The 13,048-nt window shown below is 35.3% G+C and overlaps 1 protein-coding gene across 3 annotated transcripts; it reads right to left on the bottom strand.

The window, feature by feature from the left end:
- Positions 1-655: 655 nt before the first annotated feature.
- Positions 656-12,737, bottom strand: LOC144432755 (neuroglobin-1-like). 3 transcript variants are annotated; one of them, XM_078121030.1, is made up of 2 exons: positions 12,647-12,737; positions 656-2,732 (listed from the first exon to the last, which is right to left on the bottom strand). In XM_078121030.1, the coding sequence occupies exon 2, from the start codon at positions 2,591-2,593 to the stop codon at positions 2,018-2,020; it is 576 nt and encodes a 191-aa protein (XP_077977156.1). In that variant the 5' UTR covers positions 2,594-2,732; positions 12,647-12,737; the 3' UTR covers positions 656-2,017. The 3 variants fall into 3 exon arrangements, with proteins under 3 accessions (XP_077977156.1, XP_077977154.1, XP_077977153.1); XM_078121028.1 differs by lacking the exon at positions 12,647-12,737 and adding an exon at positions 3,131-3,343; XM_078121027.1 differs by lacking the exon at positions 12,647-12,737 and adding an exon at positions 2,874-3,122.
- Between the last annotated feature and the right edge of the window lie 311 nt (positions 12,738-13,048).

The raw sequence follows: 13,048 nt of genomic DNA, 5'->3' as shown, positions 1-13,048 counted from the left end.
ATTTCATCATCCATCCATTCCCTAATGATATCGTTTTTCATGTTCAATCGTTTGTGTGCAACATAGCAAGGACAATACATACAGCCCCCCCCCCCCTTAAACACCCAGCGACATTTTAAACTTCGACGGGCACGGTGTATGATGATGTACACATGGATTGGTTTGGAGACACACAACCAAGCATAGAAAACTACAGATAATGATTACATAACTTTATTAAGCAAAATATGATAGAACATTTAATATATAAGGTAAAGCCACTCATTTTAATTCTATACATTCTATTGGCTCCATTCATTACTTTTCTATATTTGTTTACAAATTGTTCAAATATGTGAAGTTACTTAAAAATACATGATCTAGCCTAACTTTGTCAAAGTTGATAGAATTGTCTCTTTAACTCAGACTGTGAACAATAAACACACATACACACTTGTTGTGTGTGTTATTGACTACAGCTTTAGTATATATATATAATATATATACGTCTTTCTGTCTGTATGTCCTCCTGTATGTCCTCCTGTATGTCCTCCTGTATGTATGTATGTATGTATGTATGTATGTATGCATGTATGTATGTATGTATGTATGTATGTATGTATGTATGTGTATGTATGTGTGTATGTATGTATGTATGTATGTATGTATGTATGTATGTATGTATGTATGCGTCAGTAAATGTGTTGCCGTACTGGTTTGTACTTGGCACGGATTTCAAAGAGCTTCCCTTTCAACAACGATAAGAAACTGTAATGTAATTAAATGTTGATGATTAAAGAAGGTATCACGTGACATGTAAATTACTAATTGGACATTTAGATAAAAAACGACTGAAATGGGAAACTTGGCAGTCACGATTGTCTTCTGGTTTTCTAAGAAACACAATGTCATAATAAAGTTATTGATGGTTATTGATGTGAGGCTGTCAGTATCCGAATTCAATAATAAATTAATAACAATCTTACTCAATGCCTCTAAAATTTCATGTTCATGGTATTGGCATGTAGACGTATCGTCAATTCAGCTAAAACGACCAGAAAAATGATGATAATCGAAAATAACGAATAAACGTGAATTATTGAACTTTGAAATTCTCTCAGTGTAAAAAAAAAACATGCTGTTTGTATTTGTACAGTCCTTCTTATAGACGGAGTAAAGTCGGGACTCGATTCGGATAGTGTCCCTCTATTCTCTGTACCTAATACCGTCTGAAAGCCGTATTTCTAGTACTCTTTTACGACATATGTCACATTAATTTTATGTCCGGTGAAATCTGTTACCCCTACATTCTTCTCTCTCAATGCTTATTGTCTGTATACCATAACCATATTCTAACCAAGGGGTTGAATGTGAGTAACTCTACTTATGTACAAGAGTGGTACAAGTTTTGGACTGCGCAGTGTATTTTTGTTGTTCCGTGTAGCCATGGCAACACCTATGACGAATTCCACTGAAATATGAAACCATCGTTATCCTTCGATTAGTCCTTTTAAACCACACTCTCTTCTCTTCCACTCACGAATACAATGTACATCAGAAGACATAACCTCCCTCTTCTCGTTAACTGACGGTGTCAGGGATGTTTATATAAGCAGTGGCAAATGACACTTAAATGCTCCATCAAGTTGTTCACATGTCGCTGACCCCTGGGCTCGAGGTCATAGTAAAACGAGTCATTTGGTATTTGAGTTGATAGTTATTTTTAAACTTCTAAATACCAGATTTTAATGTACAGTCACGTTTTTTTGTAAAAAGTTACAAAATGTCAGTCTTTTGGTCTTCTGCACGAGATGACTGGTATCAAATGTAGGAATGAAAGCTGTCCAGAAAATACTTCTTATGATGACCTTGACCTTGAATCTATTTGGCACAATAATAAATACCTTCCACACTGTTCACCTTTGAACTCGTTAAGTGCTACTTCAGGGCTACCATGCACTATTACGTGCTAGTGTTCATATATAGACGTCAAATAGATATCAACAAAATTATATGCAATATTTGTCTTGTTAAAGACCTACTTTTGTAACGATGTACCGTTTTCTAAGTTTTTCTCGTTCATTTTTTCGTTAAAAGCCAATGTGAAACCATCTTTCATTTTGCTCATCATGTAATCAAAGACCATATTCCAGGCTTCCTTCACTTCAGGAGTGAATCTATCTTGTAGTTCCTGTTCCCAAACATGCAACATGGCAGTCGTAAAAATATCGAAATAGTCTGATTTAAATCCTCGAAAGTTAATATGTGATTTTCCGAGATTCAACAACAACGGAGCCAGCGATGTGTCCAAACTGTCTACATTATCGACGGCTGCACCGACACTTTGCATAAATCTCGATGCATGTCCCTTAAAATCCATATCTTTCAGCAGATCGTCGCCTTCCTTATCTCGGCACGGGAAAAGCTGTTTGACTTTCGGGTTTGTTTCAAATATCCAAAGGAAAACCTTCGTTCCATTCCCGGTCATATCATTGGCAAGTGCCCGCCATGTTTTTCGAACTATTCTCCTTTGTCTCTCCGTGAAAAATTCCGTTTGTCCATTGGCGGAGATTTTCTTGTGGCTTTTTGTTTGTGCAGATGCACTGCATCCCATGGTTGTAAACCAAATACGACGATTTGTGATATGAAGGTCGCTGTAACAGCTAGATAATGTGCATCGTCCACGACACACGCTGACAGACTTGAATGGAATACTCTGGCCTTGAACTATATATATTGTAGAACAAATGTGTCTGAAAAGAGAAAAAAAAAGTAGTCATTATTACGTATTGAGCCAGGCAATCCAAAATCCAATTTTATAATTAACCTCGAGGCAATATCCCTGCTAATTTATAGAACACTTTGAAAATTACAAAAATAAACAATATAATGACCTCCAAACTATCCCGTTCACAGCATTACGAAGACCATAACATCGACTTGAGAGTTAGCGGTTGTGATTGTTACCACAACCTCGTTCAAGAACTATATGTACGTACATCACCATAAAGGTTAAAACCCACGGCCTACCACCTCTTGTGAAAAAAAAACCCGCTAATGAATTCACTACTTATGACTAATCGTAATATGGCAGATTGAGCAAACGACGTCATATCAGTAAATGAACAATGGTAGTAATTCGTAGGATTACCGTTTCAATTACACTGTTGACGTATTTCTTCCAAACATTACAGATGAATTCCACAGTAATTATTGGTAAAACGTTGACATTACGACGGCCCTTAAGCTTGCTTTCGAAAGAGTGTAGACATGTCAATGGATCGTTGCATTATGAGCTGTTCATTAGTGGTACTTCTGGAACATATGGCTTGTAATTATGTATGCCAATATTCAAACAGCTGATGAACATATGAAATGTGAGCAGGACGTTGACACTGGTATATGATAAAGTGACGTATCACAGCGAGCTGAAGAGTATCGATTTCATTGACATCGTTCTGTTTGTCAATAGTTGAGAGGTCAATAGTTCATTCAATGTAATAAAGTGGATTTATGACAGAATGTTCATTCTGATTGGTTACTTAACAATAGTTTAGACTAAATATACATGAACCCATTTCATTCATGCCTTCCTATATCCGCAAATGTGTTTTCCCAGCAATTACATGTACAGTGTATATACTATAAGGTCGATGACACCTGTAAAAAGAATGTCCGCGTATGTATGTATGTATGTATGTATGTATGTATGTATGTATGTATGTATGTATGTATGTATGTGTGTGTGTGTGTGTGTATGTATGTATGTATGTATGTATGTAGGTAGGTATATATGTACGTAGGTATTAGGTTGGTTGATAGCTGAGCGAGTATTTAGGTATGTAAGAGTGTTTACTGTGTAGGTAGATACATTTCAGAAATTAAAATAACATCTTACTTTGACTTAAGATGTGCATATTGTACTTGCGCTGCCGGAAATCAATACTGTGCTTATTTATGTACCCGCAGCGATGTCATATGTATAGATTCAAATATATCGCTATGTTTAATTTTCAGTAAGGGTACATTTTAATGTCGCTGATATTAAGTTCGTCCACCTTTCGGATCCCTTCATATGTAACGTCATTATGTTTGTTCATCCCCTACACATGTCGGCTTAATATCGTCATGTGCAATACACGTCATATCACTGTCACTGACACGAATACGTAGCACGGCGTCTGTACAACTGGTGGGGGACGTGGAAGCTACCTTCTCCCTTCTCACGAGTCAATGAACTGCACAAAAATGACGACTTCCTTCTTTTTTTTTTACATACAATGTACAATTAGTGATGTTACTGATAGCCAATGCTGTCCGTTTACTTGTACATAATATTAATGACGTCACTTCGTTGATATTTGAGTATGATATAGACTCTGATGACACGAGTTGTGTACTATCAATTTCTTTGACGTGGTTTGTTTCCGAAATTAAAGTTAACAGTATCAGGTCATTAACATGTCCATTTTTGTTAACCGGTTGATTACTTTTACCAACGATTTCAACTGAATGTACTAATTTTATTCAAGGTTTTGTGAGAATTGTTCATTTTTTATCTACACATGTGTCTAAAATGATTAAGTGATCTTATCAGTATGTATATGTGTGTGTGGATGTGTATGGATGCGTGTGCTCGTGCATAGTGTCCAAGTTGCCTTTATTTTTATAAATAAAAATAAAAAAGCTCCTGTTTATGTAACTATTGCCTTTGAAGTATTCAGCTAATCAATGTCCAAATTCAGATTAGCCATATATTTTGTCATGTGTAAATATTAGTGATATTCAAGCGATACATGTGACGTCATCATGCAGCCAAAGTCATGTCCAATTCACAACTGTACACCGACTTCATATCGTTGATCATTGCTTTCATATCATTTACACCACGTCATTCTGTTGTAGTCAATAACCAATGTGGACGTGACGTCATACAACTAAAATAGACATTAGACACTTGGAATAAGTGACATATGGACGATACTACAATAGCTCATGTATGCGTGACGTATCAGCAGCCCTGTAAACATTTCCCACGATGTTGTTGGCTTGACTGACCCTGTGAGCGTATATCACCATGATAACGAGAAAACGAAGTTTCCTTAAGTACTTAGACTGTGTGTTAACTAAATTTCATGATAAGCTCTACATTCAGTCGTTTACATTAGAGACCCCGCTTAACCTTGTAATGTATGAAACATTACACGTAGAACCGATTATAGAGAGAATGACAGAAAGCTAACGGCTGTCAGTTAAAGTGCTAGTATATATAAAAGTGGCTTGTAAATGTACGTATGTATGTATGTATGTATGTATGTATGTACAATGTATGTATGTATGTATGTATGTATGTATGTATGTATGTATGTATGCATGTGTGTGTATGTATGTATGTATGTATGTATGTATGTATGTATGTATGTATGTATGTATGTATGTATATGTCCACGGATTATATGCGGGTTTGCACAAAAGTGATGTTTTTTTCTGTTTTTAGCATACGCAGTTATAAATTATTATAGGTTGATTTACATACTATTACTAGTGGCGACTACAGAAGCTCATTATCTCGTAAATTGTGTTATCAATAAGTATTGTCGAACAATAGTCTCAATGTTTCGAATTGATTAAATGTTATTTAGTGCAAGCATACGATACAGATTGATGTCTTAGTTCAAAAACTGTCCACTGCAAACACTATATGTTACTAAAAGCGTAAATCTTTGAAAGTATTAAACACTGCAAAGTACATGAAGTAAGTCGTTTGAAACATCACATATATTTAACTCGGATTTTGAAAATAATAATATCCAAACATAATAGAAGTACAATAAGTAATTTTGGATTGCATGTTTTCCTCGGGTCACCTGGAGTCGCCTAAAGAGAATATATAATCATGTAATACTAGCACATGGTGTAATATAGGAAATCTCAACGTATGCCTTGGAATATAACTACGCCCGGGGGCGAAAACATGAAACCAAAATGTAAGGGTATCAACGCATATTCTCATTTCCTCATTTCGTACGTGCGTACGTGCTGTTTTATAAAACACCTCATTAACATCGACTTTTTTTGCGTGTCTGGCAGATTTATGATGAAATAAAATTTTGTAGGAATGGTGGCTGCCATTCTAGCTCTTGATTTCATCTTTTTTTTAAAATTTTAAATATACAAAACATACACAATCATACCTTATACAAATGTGTATGTCTTGCGGCAGACTTTAATTTACAACGGAATCGAAGATAGCACCGAACCAAGATTTCATTTTAATGATATCAAAGTGGTATCGATGTGTAAGAAAGAGTATCACAGCAAAAAGTTCGATTTTTTTGGTGGTCTCTCGTCCTCGAAAATCGATACCTATAATGTGATCAAATATCCGTGGGAAATTGAACGTCGGTGGTCTTGGTTCGAGTGTTAGTTATGTGTGCGTATACGAAAATATCTAAATGTAAAGTATAGGAGATTACTTTATAAAATGTATATAAACTATACAACATTCTTGACTATGCTGTGAGCTGCGCCACTTCCAGTGCGCATGTGTTTTGGGGTGTTTACAAAAGACGAATTCGACACTAAAATTCAAACGTTTCGTTGTGTTTATCAAACATCAAGTGTAATTCCAAGGCATATATTGTTTTCTTCTATTCACATATACCAATTTCATTTTCTTTCTGTCCATCCCCTTGTAAAGAACCTGGTAAAACGCAGCGATCATCAAAATCAAGTGCACACCAGGGAATGTTTACTATACACATACAGGAAGTAAAACGAAGCGGCAAAAGATAACACATCAAACCACTGCACCTTCGAATTACACGTGGTACTTGAAAAAAAAAACATCAAATTAAAGTTTGGCATTTTAGTATCAAACGCTTGAATGTTTGTCTACATACCATCACATATGAGCACCGGAAGAATCAAAGCACGCGCGCGCACGACCACTACAAAATTATTCAATATGCTAAGAAGTAGTCGGGTCAGACTTTATATGTAAAGAAAAGTATGGTGCACATATCAGGAAGTTGTTATGCAATAGTAACATCGAAAGGGAGTAAAGACATTATGTGCCATTTAACTTCCCACGGTTTGATAAGTGAATACTAAATGGAATGATACATCGAGAACATTGATAAAAACATATCACGAATTCTATGCAGTAGTAAAATACAAAACGGGGTACGTACGTTATAACATCATGTTCATGTAGCCTTCCGTGATTGGTTTAGATCGATCGTACCACATTATAGTGACTTCAAATTTGCATTTGGGGTTACTATTCGCATTCTATTTTCCTCTAGGGCAATATTGGCACGAACCTTTCATCTGAAGTTGCTTTGACTATAGAACGAATACGCCTGCGAACGTGATATGTTATAAAACATTCATTTGCATGACCTTATTCCGTTACTATTAGACGTCATATTGCCTCTTGTGCAGTTATGTTGCAACTATTTTGCTGCACAGTAACATCCCTCGTAGTGATAAACGCTTTGGAATACCAATAAGATTAATAATATAATCAGTATATCTAATCAGGAATGAAAAAGTAGGATTGTTATTAGAATATCAATGAGCTGTGCTTATGATATCCGTGCACATTACCTTTTCATTTGCAAACAATCCGACGTTCTGAATAAACCTCTCCAGATAGAAAAAAGACAATTCAACATAAATAGTTATGGATTCCCTATGGAGTCCGTGTTCAGCATCATCGGACTTGATACGTCGTTGAAGAAGATGGCTCCTAACAACATAGTCACGGTGTGTGTGCTAGATAAGACGTGAATAATGTGGCATCTCTATATGATTACACACAGCGTTATCAAGTAGCTGATCTCTCCTATATAATGTGACCTCAAGAAACTCTTTGAAAGCTATGATTTGGTATACTGAAGCTGGATGTGTCATGGCCTGTTCCATCACGTATATATATATATACATGAGGTTTATTTTTCATCAGTCAAGTAATGTTTTTTAGTAACTTCATTTTCCCAAATAACATTTTAAGATGGTAATTATGTCCACAGAGCGGTCTCTCGCCACAATTTTACACATTCCAAAAAGAACATTTCTTCAAATGAATAATACGGTTACACATCATAATATATGACACATGTATATCAGAATTGCACAAGCTTATTATAATTCCATATACATAGCAAAGCGAATGATGAAAATATATCACCCGTTGTGACCTCTCTTTCAAAATGTGACATTTACTACTAATCACTGTCAGTTAGTTAGTGCTATTTTTGTATGTTTTGGATTACCTTCATTTCTTGTTTATATTTGTTTTAGATATCGGGAGATTGTTGTACATTCATGAAGTCTTAGTTATTATTTGTGCTAAATATTTCATGTTGTGTGTTTGAATGTCCATAAGATGCCTATCGTATATATGCCATTGCACTGAGCTATTATACATTATAACTCGCTATTAAATCTGTTAAGCTACCTACTGGAGTAGAAGATTTACTGTTATTGCCAGGTCTTTCACCTCAGCCCGTAGAATGCGATTACCACGAGAATAGGCTATCAAATACCAATTATACGAGTCTGGCAAGAATTAGAAAGTGGCTGTCTCAGTCTAGATTAAACGAGGTATCGAGTTTAGAAGGAAGAATTCGTCTACTTACAATTTCCCCTCAAATGAGTATATAGACTTACAATTGATTGCTAACGCAATACTGTGAATCGGTTTTAGGTTGTGGTTTTTTTGCAGATATGGCGCTACTATATTAATAGGTGACCTTTCGAAATACTGCCATTAGAATGCTATGGTTAAAAGGAATGAATTGTTGTGATTTTCCATATTGTAAAGTACAAAATTTCAGTAGTTTAATACACGAGACAGAGGGCAGTCTTTTAAATCGTCAGACGACCATGCATCAAGGGACACCATAATGGCTTTATACTAAGACCTATACTACATTAAGTTGAATACTATGGAGTTACACGTTGAATCCAATGATACAATACTGCTACTAATAGTTTTACAAAATGGGTGAATGATTTGTTTTATAAACAGAAGTAGTAGTACCCTGTTGTCTGGAAAACTGGACAAATCTATCAAAGTAGTTGTATGCAAACTACATACAGATGTGACTCTTCTTTTTTTCTCCAGACGTTTTCCATCGTCCACACTATAGTCCGTGATTGAAGACTGTAAAATTTTCGATGACCTAACAACCATGGCAACTAGCCAAATATGAATATTAATTGATTATTAGAATATACAACGACACCACCATCTTTTAAAAATAATACGATCTGATTGGCCGTCACTTACAAGTGGTTGAAAATGCTGTTTGTCATCTAAAAACTATCAGATGGCTTACATATCTGCGTACCAATATACTTAAATTTTGTAAAACTATTAGTAGCAGTATTGAATCATTCCTATTCAACGTGTAACTCCATAGTATTCAACTTAATGTAGTATAGGTCTTATTATAAAGCAAATGATAAATGTACGTTTTACCAGCTTTCTGTAGCAAATGATAATATGCGTTTTATTTTTCATAATGATTAAAGTATATATCATAATGGATCAGCATAGATTTTATTCGTCATGATCTCTTAATCATCTGGGTTATTATCAATCAATTAATCAATCAATCAATCAATCAATCAATCAATCAATGACGGACATACTAATGAAACGAAGCTGTCCAGATGAATTGCGCAATGATCCGTCGTATAATTTATGTGTTGCCCCCAAGAGAGTAGACTAACATCGGATGAAAATTAACAACCATCCTGTCATGAAATTGTCGTTCCATTATCAAATCTGTTTGATACACAGTAAATTTTAAAATGTAACAAATTATGAAGAGAAGAACCTCTTGGTCAACGAGAAGATTTTGGAATACAAATGTAATTGTACAATCTTTCCTATATATTATTTGGAATATTTATTTTCAGATGCATTCCTATTTACCTAAAATAGCTGGCGACATGCAATTTAGTACTTTGCCTTCTTACGTAAAGTGCAATAAGCAAATACTGATTGAACAGTTTGGTGAACATTTCCGGAACTGTAGATGTATATCCAAGATCAAACATCATTTGAAAATTTGATGTTGTGAACAGCTCTGTCACTAGTTTACATTCAAATAACCCGTTAGGCAATAATAAAACCCATGGAAGCTTCAAGTTGGACATGACTGAGTGCCAAAAATATCGCTAAAGGCTACGAAATTTGAAATTTCATCCATTTTTGTATAGACACCTATATAATAATGCACCAGTCACAATTAATGCCTCAAGCCTCTCTAATATCGCGACACTGATTTTCTTAAACTCCAACACTCGGCCACATGCTACATGTACCTTCCTGTCATGGTCAAAATCAGGTCATGACAGTGGATCCATGGAATGATTACAAGTGATATACAATATAGTCAAGGAAATCAAACTTAGTGTCTGTTCTTTTATGGGTTCTATTACATCTAATAGATAGAAGCCATAACAGTCCATAATCAACCGTCACCACTAAGACAACTCTGGTTTCAATATGTAGACAGAAAAGTTGTCTACTGCTACATGTAGATCGCCACTCGGGACGAGATCATTGCTGTGACACCATTGTCAAACAATACTGGAAAGATTCTAAACAAATGTGTTATTTGTCTTCACAGTGAGATGCAATGCAGCATTTCACGTGCATGCGCACTATCAGTGACTGTATTTTGTTTGTGTGATAAGTAAGCCATAACGTGTAGGATGTAAAAAGCATCGTGTCGCCTAATTGAAATCCTATATGTTAGTTTTCGTGCTTTATTAGCTTCAAGGTTCTATTTATTTATGTTGTAGGTATGCAAGTCTTAGAGATGTTATCACCCACATTGTGGTATCTAGTATTGATATTCAATACACATTTCATTCAATTCCTCTCCTTATTACCAATTTATATATCTATAGATTACCCTATAGATGTCACTGTTATAGACCCCATATCTGAGCATGCGTGATGTAAAACGACAGCAAATATTGGTAATTGTTATCAAATACAATTTCTGCTTTATTCAGTATATGAATCTGCCCTATGCTCACACAGTTTTGTCAGAGTGGCAGTTTCGCTGTTACATGCATCGCATTTGGTTATGTATATATAATTTGTTATAGATAGCTTGACGAGTTTAGTATTGGCCAACTATGGTACTGTGATTGCAGTATTGCCGATTATTCTCAAAATCCAATAAGAAAGAGCAAATCATTTCAGGGTTTGAATCCTGATGTTAGATATTAGCTATGTTACGACAGTTTTAAATCTTGATATCATATTTCCTGTATAGAGTAATTACGCCTTAAAGCAAATCCATCATGCCAATCATAAGACAGGTAATACATTTTTTAATAATTTCGCTTGGCTTTTACATAGATGATTTTTTTTAATTATGATTCCACAGTAGGGAAATTCGTAATCAACGGCATTCAATTGTATTCAAAATGGCTCTACATACACTGATCGAGATTAAAGGCGATAGCTTCAAAGGGGATTGGAAAAGTGAGTACAATCGTAAAATGATACAGTTTATCATTCATTCAGTAGATTGACTAAAGAAATATCTGCCCACGTGTATGAATGGACTCAGATAGCACATTTAATTATATGCATACAGTTCGACTACTTTCTAATCAATTCAAAGATTTAGATCTTGAAAAGATCACACACACAGATTTTAAATTGTGCACCCTTAATTACAAAACAGTGATATAAAGATACTGTATTTCAAAGAGAATAAACGATAATATATTAACACTCTTCAATGTCTGTGGATGATTTGTGCATATCACTTGCCACTCAAAGGATTTTCTCAAAGGTCTTTCCATGATCATAAACAACTAGGTCATTTAATCGGGACTTATTTTTTACGTGCCACCGCTCTAGAGTAGACACGTGAAGCGAATTCATCGACACCACTATCACCATGACTACTAGTATTTGAAATGTTTGATGTGAAACACCTAAAAGGAGTTACCGCAGGGGTTTCCTGGCACTGATGATAATAGCAGTTCTTGCACGTATTTAGTCACTGGTGCCTATATTCAGAAATAACTCCTTGGAAAGTGATTGAGGTTTATAATACCAAGATATATAATTTGCTTTACTGTCTTATTAAATATATATTGACATTTTAAAAAAGACAATGTGGTGTCCATATCAATCATGTACTTTTCTGCACATCAAATAATGTATAAAACAATTTCCTGTTCAACGTACAGTAGAATCATATTTATTGATTTTAAGCACACAAATTCAATCATACTGTTATTATGTTATGTTCGTTCATTAAATGTCCCTGTAGTATACATCTGCGTTTATAATGCCTTGACACACTGATGTGATTGGTAACTGGGTTGCAACGGAGGTCATTCCCTTCAAACGCACAGTGTGCTATATAATATATTACAAACAACCCCCCACGTCTGCTTATTGTATTACGTTATGAGTAACATCAGCTGACGTTATTACGTCGTACGTCTGTGTACTGAGGCTAGTATTACAACCCAATATGTGAACGGTTCGTGCGTACATGTACTCCCAGCATATATATTGTGTAGTATGCATAACAGTTGGTAATTATCACCCTATCGTTTACATCAATTTGGTTGCATATTTTGCTTATATGTAAAATACTGAGATTTAGCTTACCCAGTGCAGTATGTTAATTCATCACCAGCTTTGTATTAAATCCTTAATAACAGCACACTTATATCCTAAACATACTGATTGAGTACGTGGTCCTTCCAATAACAGCTCTCAATTGAGAATCCTGCTTGCTGTCGATACTGTAGCCTGGTTCAATTTACAGACGTAGAGTAGACTGACCCGATCTACTTCGGTGTATACACTTAAATAGCAGTAATTGTGAACTGATTGTCCACATACTAGCTAGTGTACATGTACATAGATGAGAAAGATTGCCGACAGAGAGGCTGGAACCAGCAATTCCATCTATACAGACGAGTTTTCGTGTTTCCTGTCGACGCAACTGAAGGATGCCATGGCAACTAGAGCAATACTGAGTAATTTCTTAGACGAACGCTTATAAGA

Source organism: Glandiceps talaboti, chromosome 3, assembly GCF_964340395.1.
Source record: "Glandiceps talaboti chromosome 3, keGlaTala1.1, whole genome shotgun sequence".
Lineage (NCBI taxonomy): Eukaryota > Metazoa > Hemichordata > Enteropneusta > Spengelidae > Glandiceps > Glandiceps talaboti.
This window is presented reverse-complemented; position numbering and strand designations above follow the sequence as displayed.